This window comes from Etheostoma spectabile, unplaced genomic scaffold (assembly GCF_008692095.1).
Source record: "Etheostoma spectabile isolate EspeVRDwgs_2016 unplaced genomic scaffold, UIUC_Espe_1.0 scaffold352, whole genome shotgun sequence".
Classification (NCBI taxonomy): Eukaryota; Metazoa; Chordata; class Actinopteri; order Perciformes; family Percidae; genus Etheostoma; species Etheostoma spectabile.
The window spans coordinates 3282-25302 of record NW_022605591.1 but is presented as its reverse complement, the minus strand read 5'-3'; the positions used below and the strand labels follow the sequence as shown (position 1 = coordinate 25302).

Below are 22021 nucleotides of genomic sequence, written 5' to 3'. Positions count from 1 at the left end.
TCTCTTGCAGCAGCCGCACACGGTGTGTGTTTTGCGATCCGTGGGCTTTGGACAGAGCTGACACCTCTTATTCTTGCCGGGCACTCGGTTGAGCTTCGTCGCCGTCGTCGCCGTCGTCAACTTCATTTCGATTGTCTCGGCCTCGCCGAACGCCGGATCCGGCCCCTGCGGACCTAGCCGCCTCCGCGCACCTCGCCGCCACGGCTCTGACGAGCGCGGCCAAAGCCTCCGTACGGGGCAGATGCCGTCGTCTCTCGATGAGCGGTGTCACAAGCGCCCTACCCAGCTGTTCGAGAAACGGCCTCCTCCTGTTGAGCTTGCCGCGCATCCACTCGGGCCTGAGCTCTCGCCACAGCCCAAAGGCGTTGTAGGCGGACACGTCGAGGATGTTGTGGAACAGGGCGAGGGGCCAGCGCGTCGTCTTCCTGCGGCAGCTGTACGTGCCGACAAGCTTGTCCAGGTTGTCCACGCCGCCCTTGGTGCGGTTGTAGTGGAGGATGATGTCGGGTTCGGCTTGCCTGTCGGCGCTCACCCGCTCGTCGCCCGTGTGCAGCGTGCTCAGCAGCACCACGTTCCTGTTCCTCTTGGGCACGTAGGACACCAGAGCGGCGGTGGGCGTGAAGGCAAACATGGACGAAAAGACAGCACGGCCTTTGGTGGCGAGCAAAGCCCCCGGCAGCTCGGGCTTGTTTTTGCGCATCGTGCCCACCACGGTGAGGGGCCTCTCGGCGAGCAGCCGCTGGGCCAGCGCGTAGGAGGTGAAAAAGTTGTCGCACGTCACGTTGCGCTGGCCCCTCAGGCCCTCGGTCACGTCCAGCAACACGCGGGAGCCCAGATTCTTCTCGGGCGTGCCGCTCACCGACTTGCCCGTGTAGAGCTGCATGTTCCACGCGTAGCTGGATCGGGCGTCGCAGGCCACCCACAACTTGAGTCCATACTGGGCGGGCTTGCTGGGCATGTACTGGCAAAAGGCACATCGACCTGGGGAAAGGTTTAAAAATATCCTCATACACACACACACATACACACACACACACACACAGACACACACGCACGCACACACACACACACACACACACACACACACGCACACACACACAGACACAACGACACGACACACACACACACACAAAATTACAACTGGTACAATGGGTATAACAGTAAGAAGACAAGCCGCAAAGACACCCACCTCGAAAGGGCACCAGCTGCTCGTCCACAGTCACGTCGGGGCCCGGGTCGTAGAGGCGAGGCAGCCGGCGCGTCCACGCGTCCCACACGTCTCGTACGGCCGCCAGTTTGTCCGAGGCTAGTCTTTTGGCTCTCAACTCGCGGTCGTCAAAGCGCAGCAGTCGCGAGTACAAGTGGAACCGTTTGATCGGCATTGTGGCGCGGAAAATGGCCCTGCCGCTCTCCTCGTGCCACAGGCTCTCCAAGGCCTCATTGCGGGACCTGTACACGCCCGCGAGGATCAGAAGCCCGAGGTAGGCTCGCAGGTCCGTGGCGTGCATCGCTTTCCACTCTCCGGCTTTGCCGTATCGCCTGCGGCCCTCAAGGTCGGTCGCGGCCAGCACCGTTTTCTCTATTCGCTGCGTGACAAACAGCTGGAACGCGGAGAGTATGTCGCGGACGCGCTCCGCGGCGTACCCTTTAGGTCCCCGGCTCGGCGGTGGCAGAGCGGAAGCAGAAGCGCGTTGGCCGTCTCGGTCCCTCCGGCCTCGGTCCAGTTCGTCTGTGTCTCTTTCAGTGGCACGGTGATGGGCTCGGGGGCCACTGGGGTGATACGTTTTCGAGGACCATTCGATTTTGCCGTCTTTTGACAAATACATTTCCTCGTCGCCATCCTCAACGTACTCCTCGTCGTCTCTACCCTGGTCTTTGCCACCCTGGTCTTCGCTACCCTGGTCTTTGCTGACTTCATCGTACTCTTCGCTTTCACTACCTTTGTCTTCTCTGGCCTCGTCTTCGCTAACCTATATAGTCCCCGTTTTCACTGCCCTCTCCCTCTTCCCACTCTTCACTCTCTTCCCCCTCTTCACCCTCCTCACCCACCTCCTCTTCTTCTTCTCCTTCTTCTTCTTCTTCTTCTTCTTCTTCATATTCTTCATATTCTTCATCCTCTTTGTGTGGCCTTTGTTGCCCACTCTCTCCACATTCTCCTCCTTGTTCGACTTCAACATCGTCTTGGCCTTGGTCATCGTCTTCGTCCTCTTCTATGTCGCTCTCCTCGCAGCAACGGTCCTTTGATCGGCCCTCTTCTGACGCACACACCCCGCTGTCAGAGTCACGGTGGTGGTCGTTTATGTTGCGGTCCTCTCGTACTTTCTCTTCTTCTCGTACGTGCACTTCGGCGGGGACATTGCGAGCGGGCCCGCTGACAATAACCCTATGCAGCTTCAATTCCAGAGTCAAACGACGGGCCATGCTGACGTCACACCGGTGCACAGGTCCAAAACAATACGATGTAAGATGACAACTACAAGAAGACGAGACAAACGTGTCTCCAGTTTATACTATAAATATATATATATATATATATATATATATATATATATGTGTGTGTGTGTGTGTGTGTGTGTGTGTGTGTGTGTGTGTTAAATATGTATTTAGTAGACCGAGGTCAAGCATTTAGATCTGTTTTTAATGTTATTCCCACCTTTCATAAGAGACAACACAAAATACAATTGCAGTCAAATGCAGCCCTAGGCCCTAGGCCGTGGTAGAATACACTGAAACACTCTAGAATATTGGCCCGGGTCTATGAGACCCCGAACGACGAGGCAGAGGTATAGGTGAAATACATTCAAACGCAGGACAGGTCCCCAGAGACCCGAAGGGCCGGGTCCGCTGTAGTAGAGGTGACATGAATTGAAACTAACGTGGGTCCCTGTGACCCGAAAGTCAATGCTGTGACCCGATGGAACACACAAGGGTTATACTGTAAATATGTGTCTCTCTCTCTCTCTCTCTCTCTCTCTCTCTCTCCTCTCTCCTCTCTCTCTCTCTCTCTCTCTCTCTCTCTCTCTCTCTCTCTCTCTCTCTCTCTCTCTCTCTCTGTGTGTGTGTGAAATGAAATGAAACAAGCTTCGGACCCAAGGGCCAATACAAAAGGTTACATAACCTGCACGGGTCCCCTTGACCCGATGGAACACACAAGGTTTAAATATGTATTTAGTAGGCCGAGGTCAAGCGTTTACATCTGTTGTTAATGTTATTTCCACCTTTCATAAGAGACAACACAAAATACAATTGCAGTCAAATGCAGCACGAGTCCATAAGGGCCCGAGGCCCTAGGCCGTGGTAGAAGACACTGAAACCCTCTAGAATATTGGCCTGGGACCGTGAGACCCCGAACGACGAGGCCGAGGTACAGGTGAAATACATTCAAACGTAGGACAGGTCCCCAGAGACCCGAAGGGCCGGGTCCGCTGTAGTAGAGGTGACATGAACTGAAACTAACGTGGGTCCCTGTGACCCGAAAGTCAATGCTGTGACCCGATGGAACACAACAAGGGTTATACTGTAAATATGTCTCTCTCTCAAAAGGTCACATAACCTGCACGGGCTGGCCCCAAAACTGAGGCTGGGTTAACATGGCCCACCACCCTCAGAGTCCCTCCCAAGGCCCAGTGAGTGGCTGTGAGGCTGGCCTTTGAGCTCCAGGGCTAAATGCCTCCATTCTAAGGCCCCAAAATGATACACTTAGGTTGGGTTAACATGCCCCACAACCCTCACACTCCCTCCAGAGGCCCAGTGAGTGTCTGTGAGGCCGGCTTTTGACCTCCAAGGATAAAGGCCTTCACTCTAAGCCCCAAAACGATGCACTGAGGCTGGGTTAACATGCCCCAGCACTCTCACACTCCCTCCCAAGGCCCAGTAAGTGGCTCTGAGTCTGGCTGATGACCTCCAGGCTGGGTTAACACCCTCCAGCACCGCCATGCTCCCTCCCAAGGCCCAGGAAGTGGCTGTCAGTCTGGCCTTTGATCTCCAGGAATACAGGCCTCCACTCTAAGTCCCAGTTACATGCACTGAGGCTGGGTTAAAATGCCCCAGCACCCTCACACTCCCTCCCAAGGCCCAGTAAGTGGCTGTAAGTCTGTCTGATGACCTTCCAGGGCTATAGGCCTTCACTCTAAGCCCCAAAATGATGCACTGAGGCTCGGTTAACATGCCCTAGCACCCTCAAACTCCCTCGTAAGGCCCAGTATATGGCTCTAAGTCTGGCTGATGACCTCCAGGCTGGGTTAACACCATACAGCTCCCCCATAATCCCTCCCAAGGCCCAGTATTTGGCTTTCATTCTGGCTGATGACCTCCAGGGCTACAGGCCTCCATTATAGGTCCAAGTTACATGCACTGAGGCTTGGTTAACATGCTCCAGCACCCTCACACTAACTCCCAAGGCCCAGTGAGCGGCTGTGAGGCCGTCATTTGACCTCCAGGGCTGCAGGCCTCCTCTCTAAGTTCCAATTACATGCACTGAGGCTGGTTTAACATGCTCCAGCACCCTCACACTCCCTCCCAAGGCCCAGTGAGTTGCTGTGAGGCTGGCCTTTGACCTCCAGGGCTAAAGGGCTCAACTCTAAGCCCAGAAACAATGGACTGAGGCTGGGTTAACATGACCCAGCACATTCATACTCCCTCCCAAGGCCCATTAATTAGCTCTGTCTGGCTGATGACCTCCAGGGCTACAGGCCTCCACTGTAAGTTCCAGTTACATGCACTGAGGCTGGGTTAACATGCTCCAGCACCATCACACTTACTCCCAAGGCCCAGTAAGTGGCTCAAAGTCTGGCTGATGACCTCCAGGGCCACAGACCTTCACTATAACACCCAGTTACATGCACTTAGGCTGGGTTAACATCACTATAAGTCCCAGTTACATGCAATGAGGATGGGTTAACATGCTTCTTCACCCTCACACTCCCTCCCAAGGCCAAGTAAAAGGCTGTAAGTCTGTCTGATGACCTTCCAGGTCTATAGGCCTCCACTCTAAGCCCCAAAATGATGCACTGAGGCTTGGTTAACACCATGCATTACCCCCATAATCCCTTCCAAGGCCCAGTAACTGGCTTTCATTCTGGCTGATGACCTCCAGGGCTACAGGCCTCCAATCTAAGCCACAAAACGATGCACTGAGGATGGTTTAACATCCCCCACAACACTCACACTCCCTCCCAAGGCCCAGTGTGTGGTTTTGAGGCCGGCCTTTGACCTCCAAGGCTAAAGGCCTACACTCTAAGCCCCAAAACGATGCACTGAGACTGGGTTAACATGAGCCACCACCCTCACACCCACTCCAAAGGCCTAGTAGGTTGTTCTAAGTCTGGCTGATGATCTCCAGGACTATAGGCCTCAGCTCTTAGTCCAAGTCACATGCACTAAGGCTGGGTTAACATGCCCCAGCACCCTCACACTCCCTCCCAAGTCCCAGTAAGTGGCTCTAAGTCTGGCGGATGACGTCCAGGCTGGGTTAACACCCTCCAGCCACCCCATTAACCCTTCCAAGTCCTGGTAAGTTGCTTTGAGAGCGGGTTATCATGCTCCAGCACCGTCATGCTCCCTCCCAAGGCCCAGTAAGTGGCTCTAAGTTGGGGTGATGACCTCCAGGACTACAGGCCTTAGTCCCAGTTTCATGCACTGAAGCTGGGTTAACACCCTACAGCACCCTCACAATTCCTCACAAGGCCAAGTAAGTGGCTCTAAGTCTGGCTGATGACCTCCAGGACTACAGGCCTCCACTATAAATCCCAGTAACATGCACTGAGGCTGGGTTAACATGGCCCACCACCCTCACACTCCCTCCCAAGGCCCAGTGAGGGGCTGCGAGGATGGCCATTGACCTCTAGGGCTCCAGGTCTCCACTCTAAGCCCAGAAATGATGGATTGAGGCTGGGTTAATGTAACCAGGCCCAATGGAGGGCTTAGCCAAAGTTAATAATTTCCACTTAGACAACGCCACCTTGGGACATCCACCCAAAGAGTTTACCATATGAATTTGATTTTTTAATAATCCCAGGGGTTCCCACTACGCAGGTCAGGCCACAAAGTAATCAGAGACGTTTGTTAGGTATGACTATTCAAATGATTTATTGTACATTAAAAGAAATAAAAACTAACAATTACTAAAAGACCAAATAACACCACTAATCTAACAAAGAAAGAAAAAGACAAATGTTTAGGGTCTGGGAGAAATTACGTTAGTCTGGTAAAAAAGGTACTTTATAAAATTTAGAAAAGCACAGGAATTTGTTAAACTATTTGTTGCTACAGTGGCAGCAGGTGGATTATATAATTAAATAAATATCAATAAAACCAACACATGCAAATCACACTAAAACCATGCAATATATTTAAAAAAATTTGACACAACCATCAAGGTTCCTCTGTTAGGGGGTAGTGAGGATTGGACCCAAAAGCAGAAAGGAGGACGGCAGACAGGGGCAAACAGGAGTTTAATGTCCAAAACACAAGAAAAGCCTCAAAGGAACTAAAATGTCCAGAAAACAAGGCTAAAAGGCAAGCATCCAAAAAAAGGACAAAAAACATATAATCACCACAACCAGGGAAACAGGAACAATAACAGGAATACTGCGACAACTTGACGTGCAGACAGGCGAACGAAACAGAATGATCTGACAAGAGACAAAGGAAACACTGGGGTTAAATACAAGAGGTAACGAGGTCATGAGGAACAGGTGAGACGTCAGGTGAATCACATTAGAGCGGGGCAGGACAATCAGACAAACAAAGTAAAGCTGGACTACACTGGGAAAGAGGGGACTGAGGGACGGAGAAACCAGGGGGCCAAAGGCACTAGGGACAGAGGCAAATAGGGAGCACAGGGAACAAAGACAAAGGGGAGCTAGAACAGGGAACAAGGGAGGGACCGAGAGAGGGACTGGGAAGGAGAGAGTGACCGTGAGGAGGGAGTGAGAGAGGGACTGGGAAGGAGGGAGCAAGGCTGGAAGGAGGTAGGGACTGAGAAGGATGGAACGAGAGAGGGACTAGAGAGGAAACCGAGAAAGGGTAGGAACACAGGGGGAGAGCGAACGGAACACAGAGAGAGAAAGACACCGAAGACGAGACAGAGAGACAAACACAGGGAACGAAGGAGACAGAGGGGAAGAAAGAGACAGAGCGTTAGCGACACAGAGACCCACACAGAAAGAGAGAGAGACAGACCACGAACAGAACAAAGCGAAAGAGAGACACAGAGAACAAGACTGACTGACAGACACAGGGAACCAAAGGGTAAAAGGGGAGAAGACACAGAGAGTCGGACCGACAGGGAAAAAGACACACACCCAGACAGGCAGAAGAGAGGGAGAGACACAACGAACAAGACAGACCAACAACCTCAGGGGACGGCAGGGACAGAGGGAAACCGACACAGAGAGCAGGACTAACAGGGAGAGAGAGGAAAAAAGAGCAAAAGAAACAGAGCGATGGAGACAGGGCGAGGACAAAAAACAACGAGGGATAGGAAGAGAGGGACAGAGAAAGGGAGCCGATAAGGCACTAGGGGTAGGTACAGAGAGAGAGATATAGAGCGAGAGACAGAGACACAGACAGAGAAAGAGACACCGAGTAGGAGACAGAGACACACGGAAAGAGAGCGAGATACACACAAACAAACAGAGGGAGAGAAAGGGACTGAGACGCAGAGAGCAAGACAGACAGACATAGAAAGAGGAAGAGACAGCAAGACGCAGAGACAGAATGAACTAGACCGACACAGGGACCAAGAGAGACATGGGAGAGACTGATACAACCAGAAAGACAGTGAGACACAGAGCCACACCGAAAGAGGGAGAAGCACAGAGAGCAAGACAGACAGATACAGAAAGCAAGAGAGACAGGGCGATTGAGACGAGTATTCGGGATGAAGACAAGAGAGGACTAGGAGGAGAAGAACAGAGAAGAGGAGCGGAGAAGCAAGCAGGGACAGGGACAGCGCAGCCTAGATAGAAAGGCAAAAAACACTAGAAACGGAGAGGAACGGGGAGAGTCACCCACACAAACAGGCAGAAAAAGGGACTGAAACCCAGAGAGCAGGACAGACACAGGGAAAGAGAGAGACACCCACACAAACAAACAAAAAACAAAGCGAAAGGGACAGCGAGAGGGTTGGTGTGGGAGAGACAGCGACACAGACAGAGCAAGAGGAATGCGGAGAGCCAGACAGACACATGGAGAGAGGAAAGCGCAGGGAGATAGGGGCAGAGAGTGAAACACGTAAAGAGATCACAGGAAGGGAGTGGGACCGAGCACAGGGGACACACAGAGAGACTGGACGAGTAGGGTGGAGAGACAAAAAGGGAGAAGACGAGACGCAAAAAGCCAGACTGACAAAAAGAGAGCGAGACGTGACTAGACCACAGAGAGGGAGACAGACAGGCACCGGGACCGAAAGAAACCGAAGTAGGGAGAGAAAAAACAAATAAACAAACAACAAATAAAATAAAAAAAACAATGAGACTAGGCAACCAGAAGGAGGATGGAACGAAAGAAGACCAGACCAAGGAGAGGGACCAGACTAAGAGACCAAAACGAGGGAAACAATGACACAGGGGACGGAAGAGAGACATACACAACAAAAACAGAGAAGGGGAGAGAGATACAGAGACACAGAGAATATGGGTGACCCAAACACAGGGACTGAAGAAGGACCAAGGGAAGGGCACTAGGAGGCGCGAGGGAATGTACGAGGGTGCCCAGGAGAGGGCGCACTAGGGAACCTATGAGTGGACATACGGAAAAGCCCACAAGAGGGCGCTCGACGAAGCCCACGAAGGGGCACTCGGAAAAGCCCAGTAGAGGGCGCACGGGGGATACGAGAAAGCCCATGGAAGGGCGCACGAGGGATACAAAGAAGCCCACGGGGCGGCACACGAGGGACGCGAGAAGGCCCACGGAGGGGCGCACTAGGGACACGAGAAGGCCCGCGGTGGGGCGCACTAAGGACACGAGAAGGGGGGTTTGGTCAGTGACCGCGACGGCTCCTGGGGGGGACTTGACGGTGGCAACCAACGCCGGCTGGAAGTCCGTGGCGACCGGCAGCGCTGGCTGGGAGTCCGCCTGGGGGGTGCTGTGTGCGGCCTGCTCCTCCAGCTCCGACTCCGGGAGGGGACCAAACTCCGCGTCCACCTCCTCCCACCGTACCAACATGAGGTGCCAGGTGTCTGTGGGATCCTCCTCATACATGCGGCGGAAAGCGGCGGACATAAGGTCCGCCAACGGGTCGAGCGGGTGGAGGAGCGGTTGAAAAACGTAGTCTGCTGGGTCCATGATCTGGTCAGATCATTCTGTTAGGGGGTAGTGAGGATTGGACCCAAAAGCAGAAAGGAGGACGGCAGACAGGCAGATGGGGGCAAACAGGAGTTTAATGTCAAAACACAAGAAAAGCCTCAAAGGAACTAAAATGTCCAGAAAACAAGGCTAAAAGGCAAGCATCCAAAAAAAGGACAAAAAACATATAATCACCACAACCAGGGAAACAGGAACAATAACAGGAATACTGCGACAACTTGACGTGCAGACAGGCGAACGAACCAGAATGATCTGACAAGAGACAAAGGAAACACTGGGGTTAAATACAAGAGGTAACGAGGTCATGAGGAACAGGTGAGACGTCAGGTGAATCACATTAGGGCGGGGCAGGACAATCAGACAAACAAAGTAAAGCTGGACTAGAAAAGACAAGACAGGAAGCTGACTGACGAAAAATAAAACAGGAAGTAGAACAAACAGGTACAGAGAAACACAAGACAGGACCAGCAACATAAGACCAGAGAGAAAACAGACAAAAACACAAGGAGGCCAATGAAAAAGGGAAAATGAACCCAACCAAAAACCCCAAACCACAACATCCTCAAATCTAAGACCTAGTTAAAAGTCACAAGGACAAACACACTCAGACTTTGACCACGTTCTCCCGAAAACCACCATGTGACACAAACAATAAAGCATAAAACAAACCAAAAACACGGGCGCTTTATCAGTTAAAAGTTAATAATAAAATAATCCAAAATAGACAACACAGTCAATAACACATAAAACAACTAAAACACGGGCAAGGCAAAACAGCAGTGACACTCGGACTTTGTGTACTTGGCTTGGCTTTGGCTGTACGAACGAAACAGACAGACATTAGAACCTTTATAGTTGTCTCACAAAAGTGCAAAACATGTCACCAAACTCACCTTTGGCTGTAGCACCCGAGACCCACACATGCCCGGTAACAGCAGCAGACAAAGAGACAGTGAGCTCTTTCGGCTGAGCCTTTATTTCCGCCTTGGTCAAGTGACCGTACACATGACCAACCTCTAACCAATCGGTTACATTCTACGCCCCTCTTTTTTTTTCTGTACTAAAGAAAAACTGGTGCTAATACACTTCCTTAATCCCACAGTATAAAGATTGCGTTAGACATACTACAGGTGGAGCCCAGTACCCGAGAGAGCGTAGCCCCACCCGCCTCACCCTGCATGAGTTCTCGAAGCCGATGGGGGTTAGGGTGGTGCCCTGCGGTGGTCCTTTTAGTTCTTCTGACGGTGGTAGTACTGCTATCACAGGCCTCCTCCTGTAGGCAAGGGGAACTAGAGGATAGGCTTTCCACTTGTGGATCACTTACTGGTGTCATTAGGTGCGGCCTCGGCTGCGCAATGGTGGGTGGATCAAGTACTGGTGTCTCCAGGAGTACCGCTACCCTGTGGTCATCTTGATCTCCTTCCGCCTCACTTTCTGCAATGCTTACCGAAAGGGGACTCCATGGGCCAAGCTGTAGGTGTGTAGGGACGTAGATTGGTTTCAGCATATTTCGGTGCACCTGTCTAATTTTGGTTAGATCATGCAATGGTGCAATGGAATAGACTACTCCACCAGGTTCAGGTACTCTTACCACTTTGAAGATTGTGGACCCCCAAGCATCCTGAATTTTATTCCGACCTCGTGTTGTATAATCCCGCATATAGACCTGCTGGTCCATCTCCAATGGTTCACTCAGTTTTAATTGGTCATGTCTCTCCTTCCTCTGCCTGGCTGCAGCTTCCATCCGATCTTTGGCACAGTCAAAAGCCACCTGCAGGCGCCGTCGATGTTCCACCACCCAGTCGCACACCCGTCCGGTTGTTTGCTGTGGTAGGTGGCCCAAAAGGAAGTCCACCGGTAAGTGGGGTTCCTGGCCAAACATGAGGAAGTGGGGGGACTCTCCAGTCGACTGGTGAGTAGTGGTGTTATAGTTGAATACCAACTGGGGAAGATGCTCTGGCCAGCGACTCTTTTGAGTAGAGGTGAGTGTGCGCAGCAGGTTATGCAGTGTCCGGTTGAACCTCTCGCACTGACCATTTCCCGGAGGATGGTAGGGAGTAGTACGAGTCTTCTGAATGCCATATAGTTCACACAACTGTTGGACTATTGCACTTTCAAAATTCCGTCCCTGGTCAGAGTGCAGACGGGCCGGAACTCCATAGCGACAGAACCACTCTTGCACCAACACCCGGGCCACAGTAGATGCTTTCTGGTCTCTAGTTGGCACCGCCTGAGTGAATTTTGAGAAGACGTCAGTCATTACTAGCACCTGTTCCCTGCCATCTCTGGATGGTTCCAACAAAGTGAAGTCAATCGCCACAATCTGGTTCGGTCGTGCAGCGAGTAGATGACCCATTGGCACCCGGATCTGGGGGTGCGTCGACTTGGCAATAGTGCACCGCTCACACCTTTGACACCACTGCTTTATCTCTCGGTCCATCCCTGGCCAATAGCATCTTTGCCGAACCAGCTCAGTGGTCCGTTCTACGCATTGATGGCCATGGTTTTGGTGGAGGTGCATCAGGATTTCCTCCTTGAGGCAATCAGGTAACAGCAACTGGTGAATCACTTCTCCTCCATCAGGGCGGAACAGCCGGCGGTGGAGGAGACCCTCTGCTTGCACCACCCGACTCCACTGACGCATAAGTCCACGCACCTGTGGACTCAGTTCCTCTCTCTCTGCCCGACTTGGCATCCTCTTCTCCCGCCAAAAGCGGATAAAGGTACCAATGGTTGGGTCCGCTTGCTGGAGCGCCTGCATATCAGCCGGGGTGCGAGAAGGCAAAGAGATTACAGCAGACTGCACAGCATACTGAGGCTTACCCTCTCCAGTGGCTGACCTCAAGGTGGCTGGTAATGCTGTCCCAGGCAGGGCTTGGTCCATGCTTTGAGTGGCTGCTTCCACGGGTAGTCTTGACAGTGCATCTGCGTTCTTGTTAGTGCGGCCAGGGTGATACCGAACACTGTAATCAAAAGCAGAGAGCTCAGCCACCCAGCGCTGCTCAGTAGCGCCCAACTTGGCAGTGTGGAGGTGGCTCAAAGGATTATTATCAGTCCAGACCACACATTTCTGACCCCACAAATACTCCTTGAACTTCTCGGTCATGGCCCACTTCATGCCCAGAAACTCCAACTTCATAGAACTGTAGTTTTTCTTTGCAGGGTGTAGGCCACGGGCCTCACTTTCCCATCTTGTTCCTGCGACAGCACTGCACCCAACCCACTGTGACTAGCATCCACTTCAAGAATAAAAGGTAGGGAGAAGTTAGCAAAAGCCAAGGTGGGAGTACTCACTAACTGTCCTTTCAGTTCCTGGAAACTCTTCTCACAGTGCTCCGACCAGGCCCCCTCCAGGGATGCACTTCGCCCTTTTCGTGTCCCGGTTGATGAGAGTTCAGCCACCAAACGATGCAGTGGTGCGGCCAACTTGGAAAACCCATTCACAAACCGCCGGTAATAACTGGCAAAACCTAGAAAGGATCGGAGCTCAGAGACATTAGTGGGTTGAGGCCAGTTAGCCACTGTAGAGATCTTACTTGGGTCAGTGGAAACACCTTCTTCAGAGATCAGATGGCCCAGGTACTGGACTTGTTTTTAAAAGAAGGAACACTTCCCTAGATTTGCCTTGAGTCCCTCCTGTTGCAAGCGGTTCAGCACCAAATCCAACCAACTTAGATGCTCCGTTACACTGGAAGAGAACACAATGATGTCATCCAAATACAGTAGTAGTGACTGGCAGTGCTGTGCTCCAAACATCCTTTCCATAAGGCGCTGGAATGTACCTGGTGCATTACACAGGCCAAAAGGCATCCGGTTAAACTCGAACAACCCGAAGGGTGTACAAAAGGCAGTCTTTTCCTTGTCTTTTTCTGCTACCGGTACCTGGTTATAACCGCTGGCCAAGTCCATGGTGGAGAACCATTTGGCTCCTGACAGTGCATCCAGAGACTCATCTATTTGAGGGAGAGGGAAAGCATCTCTCCGGGTCTTACGGTTTAGCTGCCGGTAGTCCACACACAGCCGAATATTGCCATCTTTCTTCCTGACCAGGACGATGGGGGAGGCGTAGGGGCTACTACTCTCTCGGATAACCTGGGTCTCTAGCAACTGGCGGATATGAGATTTTATCGCCTCATAGTCAGAAGGGGGAATACGCCGATACCTCTGCCTTACTGGCACATCATCGAGTAGCGGGATGTCGTGTGTGATCAGATTAGTACAGCCAAGGTCACCCTCAAAAGAAGAGAAAACTGTCTCATATTTTGACAACAGTGTTCTAACCTGGTCCTGCTCGGCCTTGGCTAAAACCCCTAAGTCAAGGTTTCTGACATGCTCTTGCACTGGGCTAACCTTCCCCGCCTGCGAGTTGACTGTGGCTGTGACTTGCTCAAACCCAAACTCACTGACCCCCGTTGGTAAGCTCACAACTCTTGCTTTGGTCAACAACCCTAAAGGGCAACGAGAGGGAAGAGTTATTGCTGAGGTACCTACGTTAACAATCGGTACGTATGCGGTGCCCCGAGTAACATGTACTAAGGCTGGGGACACCAACAGCCCTTCAGGTAGGTGACTGTTGGTGGTCAGAGGCTCTAACAGGACTGAACGAGAGGACCCAAAACTAGCGGAACAAGTGGCAGCTATCACCTTCATAGTATCCCCTGGAATGTGAACTGCTCTCCTACCACGAACTCTAGCGAGGCTTGCTTGGGGGCTTGGTTTCTGAGTCTCTGTCTGGTGACACAACTGAAGGGCTTGCTGCCAAGGTGAGGGGGCATCTCGAACTGCTGAAAGGTCAAACAGGCCAAGGCCGTATTGGTCAAAAATCTCTTTATAACAACCACGAATGATGTTCATACCTAAGATACCGGGGACCTCAGGTAATGCTGATTGCAAAGGGGGGTCCTTCACTACCAATACACCACGCTTTTGCATCTTTTTGCCAAACACTTCAACATTTAACTCCACATAACCAAGGTATGGGATGTCCAACCCGTTCGCAGCCTTCAACTGCAACCAATGGCAGGACTGAAGTTGGTCCTGGAAATTTTCTCTAAAGAAGCTTTCCACCATGGTAGATACCATAGAGCCCGTGTCAAGCAAACACTTAATGTCTACACCCGCCAATTTAACAGTCACCTGAGGGCAAGGAGCAATCAACCGATCTGCCACTGTCTCGTCTACCCGACTTTCACCTGCTGAGCCACTGAACCCCCCTCCAAATGTTTGGCTCTGCACATTAAAGGGAGCTAGTTTTCCGCCTGCTGGGAGATAGTGCTAGCGACAGCCGGAGGAGTACGGACAAAGCTATTTGACCGGGAAGGGACCCTCTCATTCTCACAATCTCGGGCATAATGACCTGGTTGTTGGCACCGTCTACAAATTACAGTACTGGACTGGTTAAATCTATGGGGGCGTGGAGGAAGCTGCATTTGTAAAAGGTTCTGGCTCAGCTGATTAATCTGGTCCTGCTGTTTCTTCATCATGGCCACTAATTCAGCTAATTGTGGTGTAGCAGGAAGAGTAGGAGAATGAGCAACATGGCCCTGGACCCTAGAATTTTGCACAGCACAAAAGGAGGGCACTGAATGCCTCTGATCTCCCCCATTAGGCTTACCCTCCAGCTCCCATCTAATGGCCTCAGCGCGCACATCAAGCAGTGAGAGTGCAGTATCATCCCGAACCAGCCTTTTCAGCTCCCTGCGAAGAGCAGAATCATTAACATTTTCTACAAACTGGTCCCGTAGCAGTACAGCGGAATTAGACATTCTATTAGGGGCACCTGCGACAACCTTCTCCATAAGACAGTATAAAGCATGGGAATATTCCTGCAAAGATTCACCTTCCAGCTGTTTACGTGAAAAGAAATCTTCCTGCAATGACACATAAGATTTGGAACAGCCATACAAGTCCTGGGGCCTGTTGCACGAAACCAGGATAAGGGATTAAGCCGGGATATTCAAGTTATCCTGGATGAATTTAGCTTTGACTGGGTTGCACGAAACCAGATTGAATTAAGCCCAGCCAAGTTACCATGGAGATTTATTCTTTGCGGCTAGCCTGGTCCAGAGCAGGCTAACAGCCAGGCTAAGATTAATCCTGGAGTCTCATGTGTCAAATCAGCTGCTGCTCTGATCCGAAATAAACGTGTTTAACAGTTATTGCGTTGTCTTCTGCATGTGTTCCGCTTTATTTTTATTAACATGCATTAGCCTACTTGTCACTTTTGTTTTTGCGAGTTTGATTTAAACCCTACTACAGCTGTTTAGATGGTCAGAAATGGTTGCACTGGCACCCTGATGCGGAGTGGGACTTTTCCCGGTGGGACGGTACTGTGTCGAGGCTGCCTGGCGTGCGGCCGCTGCCCGGTGGCCGGTGGCCGCCGCTGCCCGGTGGCTGCTGCCCGGTGGCTGCTGCCCGGTGCCTGCTGCCCGGTGGCCGGTGGCTATTGCCTGCCAGCAGACCTGCGAGTCGCGTCAGTGTCCACTCTCTCTGTAAAAGTAGAGATGAGCAGCGCGGCGTCCGTGGTCTCAGCTTCAGGTTACAGGACACGCTCCGGAGATTAAGTGCGACGATATTAATGTAGTGATATTCTCAGATGATAATAATGGCAGACTGGTCAGAGACCAATACATTCATGATTTCATTTTCTTGTTGCTTGTCCTTCTCTAATGAAGGGTAGTTTGTGTTACTCCTTAATAAGTGGGCCTATTGTTTTTTGTTATAGCTTACATTGGTTTCATAACCTTCTCAATAAGTCTCACATCACCGGACTAATAACGTGGCCTATATACAGCACGTATGTAGTGTAGTTTACATTCATCTCACTGGGAACACCACAATGCTTCTTAATCTTTTTATTTTGGTGCGGTCACTTGTCAGAAGAATAAAAAAACATGAATATTGTTTTACATATATGTTCACAGCGTGTATTGAAGTCATTTACTTTTTTTTCTAGTTGTTGTCCCTTTCTGATTGTTCTGTATGAACATTAATTGTACAAAGAATTAGATATAGCTTATAGAGATTTGTGCATGGTTGTAAAACATGTTCTCACGTTGTGAATAAGGGTTTGAAATTAAGCCTAAAGTCCGTAGGGTCCATTTCCCGAGGAACATTAGTTCCCTCTGCTCACTTTTGAGGCAAAGTAGATATTTTTACACTATCACACATTCAGTGGGGTCCACTATGTTGGGCTTTTTTTCTCCGTTTGATAAGAGCCGTATTTCCCTTTTTCCATATTCTTCCCCTCCTCGTTATTTTTCATTAGAAGATGCTGCTCATTGGGTGAAACATTTGGCGCATGCGTCTTCTCATCTCTGCATCAGTAAATCTGTGATCGATAACGTGGTCTATTTGAGAAAGCCGTGAACGTGCACTTATCCTGGCTATCTACCCCTGGCTTGACATAGCTCCACCTGTTTATCCTGGCTCGGCAAACGTGCAACCGATTAAGCCGCGATGAGCAGGTCACACTAAGTCAAGCTGCGCTTTTTCACTTATCCTGGATATCTTTATTCTACTTTCGTGCAACAGGCCCCTGTAGTATAGCTAGAATACTTTCAGGGTCCTCTCGTTCACTCGGGGGCCTATACCTGATCTCATCCTTAGCCACTCCCTCTAAGTGATAAAATATGAAATAGGCCTGGTCAAGAGGTCCTAAGTGTCTAGCTCGCATACTAGCCCGTACTTCTTCCACCCACTCTTCTATCCTGATGCCATGGGCACCTCTAAACAGGGGACATTTTCTCTCTCTTGGAAAATAAAACACACGTTCAGATTGAGCCGGGATAGGTACATTAGTGGGGTTTGAAGCACTAGGACCCGGTTGTGTCTCCACCCGTTCTTGCAACAAACTGTCCTTTTCTGCCTGGAGCTGCTTTACACGGTCCCGTAGTTCTTGTAATTCTTGATCCATGACTTCTCAACACCGATTGGGCACTGCTCAGGAAGGTCCCACAGTGGAATATCGTCTGATCCCTCGAGATGCCAACTGCTGTTTTGCCTTAACACTATTCAACTACCCGCATATAGCAAGAATCATAAAAACAAACAAAACAAATGCCTAACACAGCCAAAACTTAAACACCCGTCTCTGAATGTGATCCTGCCGACAACGCCACTATTTGTAACCAGGCCCAATGGAGGGCTTAGCCAAAGTTCATAATTTCCACTTAGACAACGCCACCTTGGGACTTCCACCCAAAGAGTTTACCATATGAATTTGATTTTTTAATAATCCCAGGGGTTCCCACTACGCAGGTCAGGCCACAAAGTAATCAGAGACGTTTGTTAGGTATGACTATGCAAATGATTTATTGTACATTAAAAGAAATAAAAACTAACAATTACTAAAAGACCAAATAACACCACTAATCTAACAAAAAAAGAAAAAGACAAATGTTTAGGGTCTGGGAGAAATTAAGTTAGTCTGGTAAAAAAGGTACTTTATAAAATTTAGAAAAGCAAAGGAATTTGTTAAACTATTTGTTGCTACAGTGGCAGCAGGTGGATTATATAATTAAATAAATATCAATAAAACCAACACATGCAAATCACACTAAAACCATGCAATATATTTTAAAAAATCAGTTTGTTATACGTCACCAACTGTTATCCACTAATTGACACAACCATCAAGGTTCCTCAAATCTAAGACCTAGTTAAAAGTCACAAGGACAAACACACTCAGACTTTGACCACGTTCTCCCGAAAACCACCGTGTGACACAAACAATAAAGCATAAAACAAACCAAAAACACGGGCGCTTTATCAGTTAAAAGTTAATAATAAAATAATCCAAAATAGACAACACAGTCAATAACACATAAAACAACTAAAACACGGGCAAGGCAAAACGGCAGTGACACTCGGACTTTGTGTACTTGGCTTGGCTTTGGCTGTACGAACGAAACAGACAGACATTAGAACCTTTATAGTTGTCTCACAAAAGTGCAAAACATGTCACCAAACTCACCTTTGGCTGTAGCACCCGAGACCCACACACGACACACCGCAGACGCTTGGCTTTGGCTATAGCACCCGAGACCCACACACGCCAGGTAACAGCAGCAGACAAAGAGACAGTGAGCTCTTTCGGCGGAGCCTTTATTTCCGCCTTGGTCACGTGACCGTTCACATGACCAACCTCTAACCAATCGGTTACATTAACATGCTCCAGCACCATCACACTTACTCCCAAGGCCCAGTAAGTGGCTCTAACTCTGGCTGATGAACTCCAGGGCCAAATGGCCTCCACTATAAGTCCCAAATACATGCACTGAGGTTGGGTTAACATGCTCCAGCACCCTCACACTCCATCCAAGGCCCAATGATTGGCTGTGAGGCTGGCCTTTGACCTCCAGGGCTACAGGCCTCCACTCTAAGCCCCAAAATGATGCACTGAGGCTAGGTTAACATGCCCCAACACCCTCAAACTCCCTCACAAGTCCCAGTAAGTGTCTCTAAGTCTGGCTGATGACCTCCAGGCTGCGTTAACATCCTTCAGCAACCCTCAAAATCCCTCACAAGGCCAAGTAAGTTGCTCTAAGTGTTGCTGATGACCTCCAGGCTGGGTTAACACCCTCCAGCACCCCCATGCTCCCTCCCAAGGTCCAGTAAGTGGCTTTCAGTCTGGCCTTTGACCTCCAGAGATAAAAGCCTCCACTCTAAATCCCAGTTACATGCACTGAGGGTGGGTTAACATGCTCCAACACCCTCACACTGGGCCCAATGAGTGGCTGTGAGGCTGGCATTTGACCTCCAGTGCTACAGGCCTCCAATCTAAGCCCCAAAGTGAGGCACTGAAGCTGGGTTAACATGGCCCAGCAACCTCACACTCCCTTCCAAGGCCCAGTGGGTGGCTGTGAGAATGGCCTTTGACCTCCAGGGCTACAGGCCTCCACTCTTAACCCCAAAATAATGCACTGAGGCTGTGTTAACATGCCCCATTACCCTCACACTTGCTCCCAAGGCCCAGTAGGTGGCTCTAAGTCTGGGTTATGACCTCCAGGCTGGGTAAACACCCTCTAGCACCCCCATGCTCCCACCCAAAGCCAAATAAGTGTCTTTCAGTCTGGCCTTTGACCTCCAGGGATACAGGCCTCCACTATAAGTCCTAGTTACATGCACTGAAGCAGGGTTGACATCACAATAAGTCCCACATACATGCAGTGAGGCTGGGTTAACATGCTCCAGCACCCTCAAGCTCACTCCCAAGGCGCAATGAGTGGCTGTGAGGCTGGCCTTTGACCTCCAAGGCTAGAGGCCTCCACTCTAAGCCCCAAAACGATGCACTGATTCTGGGTTAACATGCCCCAGAACCCTTACGCTCACTCCCATGGCCCAGTGAGTGGCTATGAGGCTGGCCTTTGAACTCCAGGGCTACAGGTCTCGACTCCAAGCCCCAAAACGATGCACTGAGGCTGGGTTAACACACCCTAGCACCCTCACACTCCCTCCCAAGGCCCAGTAAGTGGCTCTAAGTCTGGCTGATGACCCCCAGGCTGGGTTAACACCCTCCATCACACACATGCTCTCTCCCAAGGCCCAGTATGTGGCTGTCAGTCTGGCCTTTGATCACCAGGTATACAGGCCTACACTCTAAGTCCCAGTTACATGCACTGAGGCTGGGTTAACATGCTCCAGCACCCTCACACTAACTCCCAAGGCCCAGTGAGCGGCTGTGAGGCCGGCATTTGACCTCCAGGGCTTCAGGCCTCCACTCTAAGTCCCAATTACATACACTGAGGCTGGGTTAACATGCTCCAGCACCCTCACACTCCCTCCCAAGGCCCAGTGAGTTTTTGTGAGGCTGGCCTTTGACCTCCAGGGCTACAAGGCTCAACTTTAAGCCCAGAAACGATGGACTGAGGCTGGGTTAACATGACCCAGCACATTCACACTCCCTCCCAAGGCCCAGTAAGTGGCTGTCAGTCCGGACTTTGATCTCCAGGAATACAGGCCTCCACTCTAAGTCCCAGTTACATGCACTGAGGCTGGGTTAACATGCTCCAGCACCCTCACACTCCCTCCCAAGGCCCAGTGAGTTTTTGTGAGGCTGGCCTTTGACCTCCAGGGCTACAAGGCTCAACTTTAAGCCCAGAAACGATGGACTGAGGCTGGGTTAACATGACCCAGCACATTCACACTCCCTCCCAAGGCCCAGTAAGTGGCTGTCAGTCCGGACTTTGATCTCCAGGAAGACAGGCCTCCACTCTAAGTCCCAGTTACATGCACTGAGGCTGGGTTAACATCACAATAAGTCCCAGTTACATGCAATGAGGCTGGGTTAACATGCTCCAGCACCCCCTAGCTCCCTCCCAAGGCCCAGTAAGTGCCTGTCAGTCTGGCCTTTGATCTCCAGGGATACAGGCCTACACTCTAAGTCCAAGTTACATGCACTGAGGCTGGGTTAACATGCCCCAACACCCTCACATTCCCTCCCAAGTCTCAGTAAGTGGCTCTAAGTCTGGCTGATGACGTCCAGGCTGGGTTAACACCCTCCAGCAACCCCATGCACCCTCCTAAGTCTTGGTAAGTTGCTATGAGTGCGGGTTAACATGCTCCAGCACCATCATGCTCCCTCCCAAGACCCAGTAAGTGGCTCTAAGTCTAGGTGATGACCTCCAGGACTACAGGCCTCAGCTCCAAGTCCCAGTTACATGCACTGAGGCTGGGTTTACACCCTACATTATCTACACAATTCCTCACAAGGCCAAGTAAGTGAATCTAAGTGTGGCTGATGACCTCCAGGCTGGGTTAACACCCTCCAGCCCCCCCTTGCTCCCTCCCAAGGTGCAGAAAGTTGCTGTCAGTCTGGTCTTTGACCTCCAGAGATACAAGCCTCCACTCTAAATCCCAGTTACATGCACTGAGGCAGGGTTAACATGCTCCAGCACCCTCACACTCACTTCCAAGCCCCAGTGAGTGGCTGTGAGAATGGCATTTGACCTCCAGTGCTACAGGCCTCCAATCTAAGCCCCTAAATAAGGCACTGAGGCTGTGTTAACATGGCCCAGCAACCTCACACTCCCTTCCAAGGCCCAGTGAGTGGCTGTGAGGCTGGCGTTTGACCTCCAGGGCTACAGGCCTCCACTCTTATCCCCAAAACGATACAATGAGGCAAGGTTAACATGCCCCAGAACCCCCACACTCCCTCCCAAGGTCCAGTGAGTTGCTGTGAGGCTGGGCTTTGACCTCCTGGGCTACAGGCCTCCACTCTAATCCCCAAAACTATGCACTGAAGCTGGGTTAACATGCCGCAGCACCCTCACACTCCCTCCCAAAGCCCAGTAGGTGGCTCTAAGTCTGGCTGATGACCTCCAGGACTACAAGCCTCCCCTGTAAATCCCAGTAACATGCACTGAGGCTGGGTTAAAATTCTCCAGCACCATCACACTTACTCCCAAGGCCCAGTAAGTGGCTGCGAGGATGGCCTTTGACCTCCAGGGCTCCAGGTCTCCACTCTAAGCCCAGAAACGATGGACTGAGGCTGGGTTAACATGCTCCGGCACCATCACACTTACTCCCAAGGCCCAGTAATTGGCTCTAACTCTGGCTGATGACCTCCAGGTACACAGGCCTCCACTATAAGTCCCAATTACATGCACTGTGGTTGGGTTATCATGCTCCAGCACCCTCACACTCCATCCAAGGCCCAATGAGTGGCTGTGAGGCTGGTCTTTGACCTCCAGGGCTACAGGCCTCCACTTTA

General features: G+C 50.9%; 1 protein-coding gene across 1 annotated transcript; it reads right to left on the bottom strand.

Annotated features, from left to right (window-relative positions):
* Positions 1-67: 67 nt before the first annotated feature.
* Positions 68-2421, bottom strand: LOC116686308 (piggyBac transposable element-derived protein 4-like). The gene is made up of 3 exons (XM_032511282.1): positions 2170-2421; positions 1190-1970; positions 68-981 (listed from the first exon to the last, which is right to left on the bottom strand). Exons 1-3 carry the CDS (start codon positions 2419-2421, stop codon positions 68-70), a joined length of 1947 nt encoding a protein of 648 aa, XP_032367173.1.
* Between the last annotated feature and the right edge of the window lie 19600 nt (positions 2422-22021).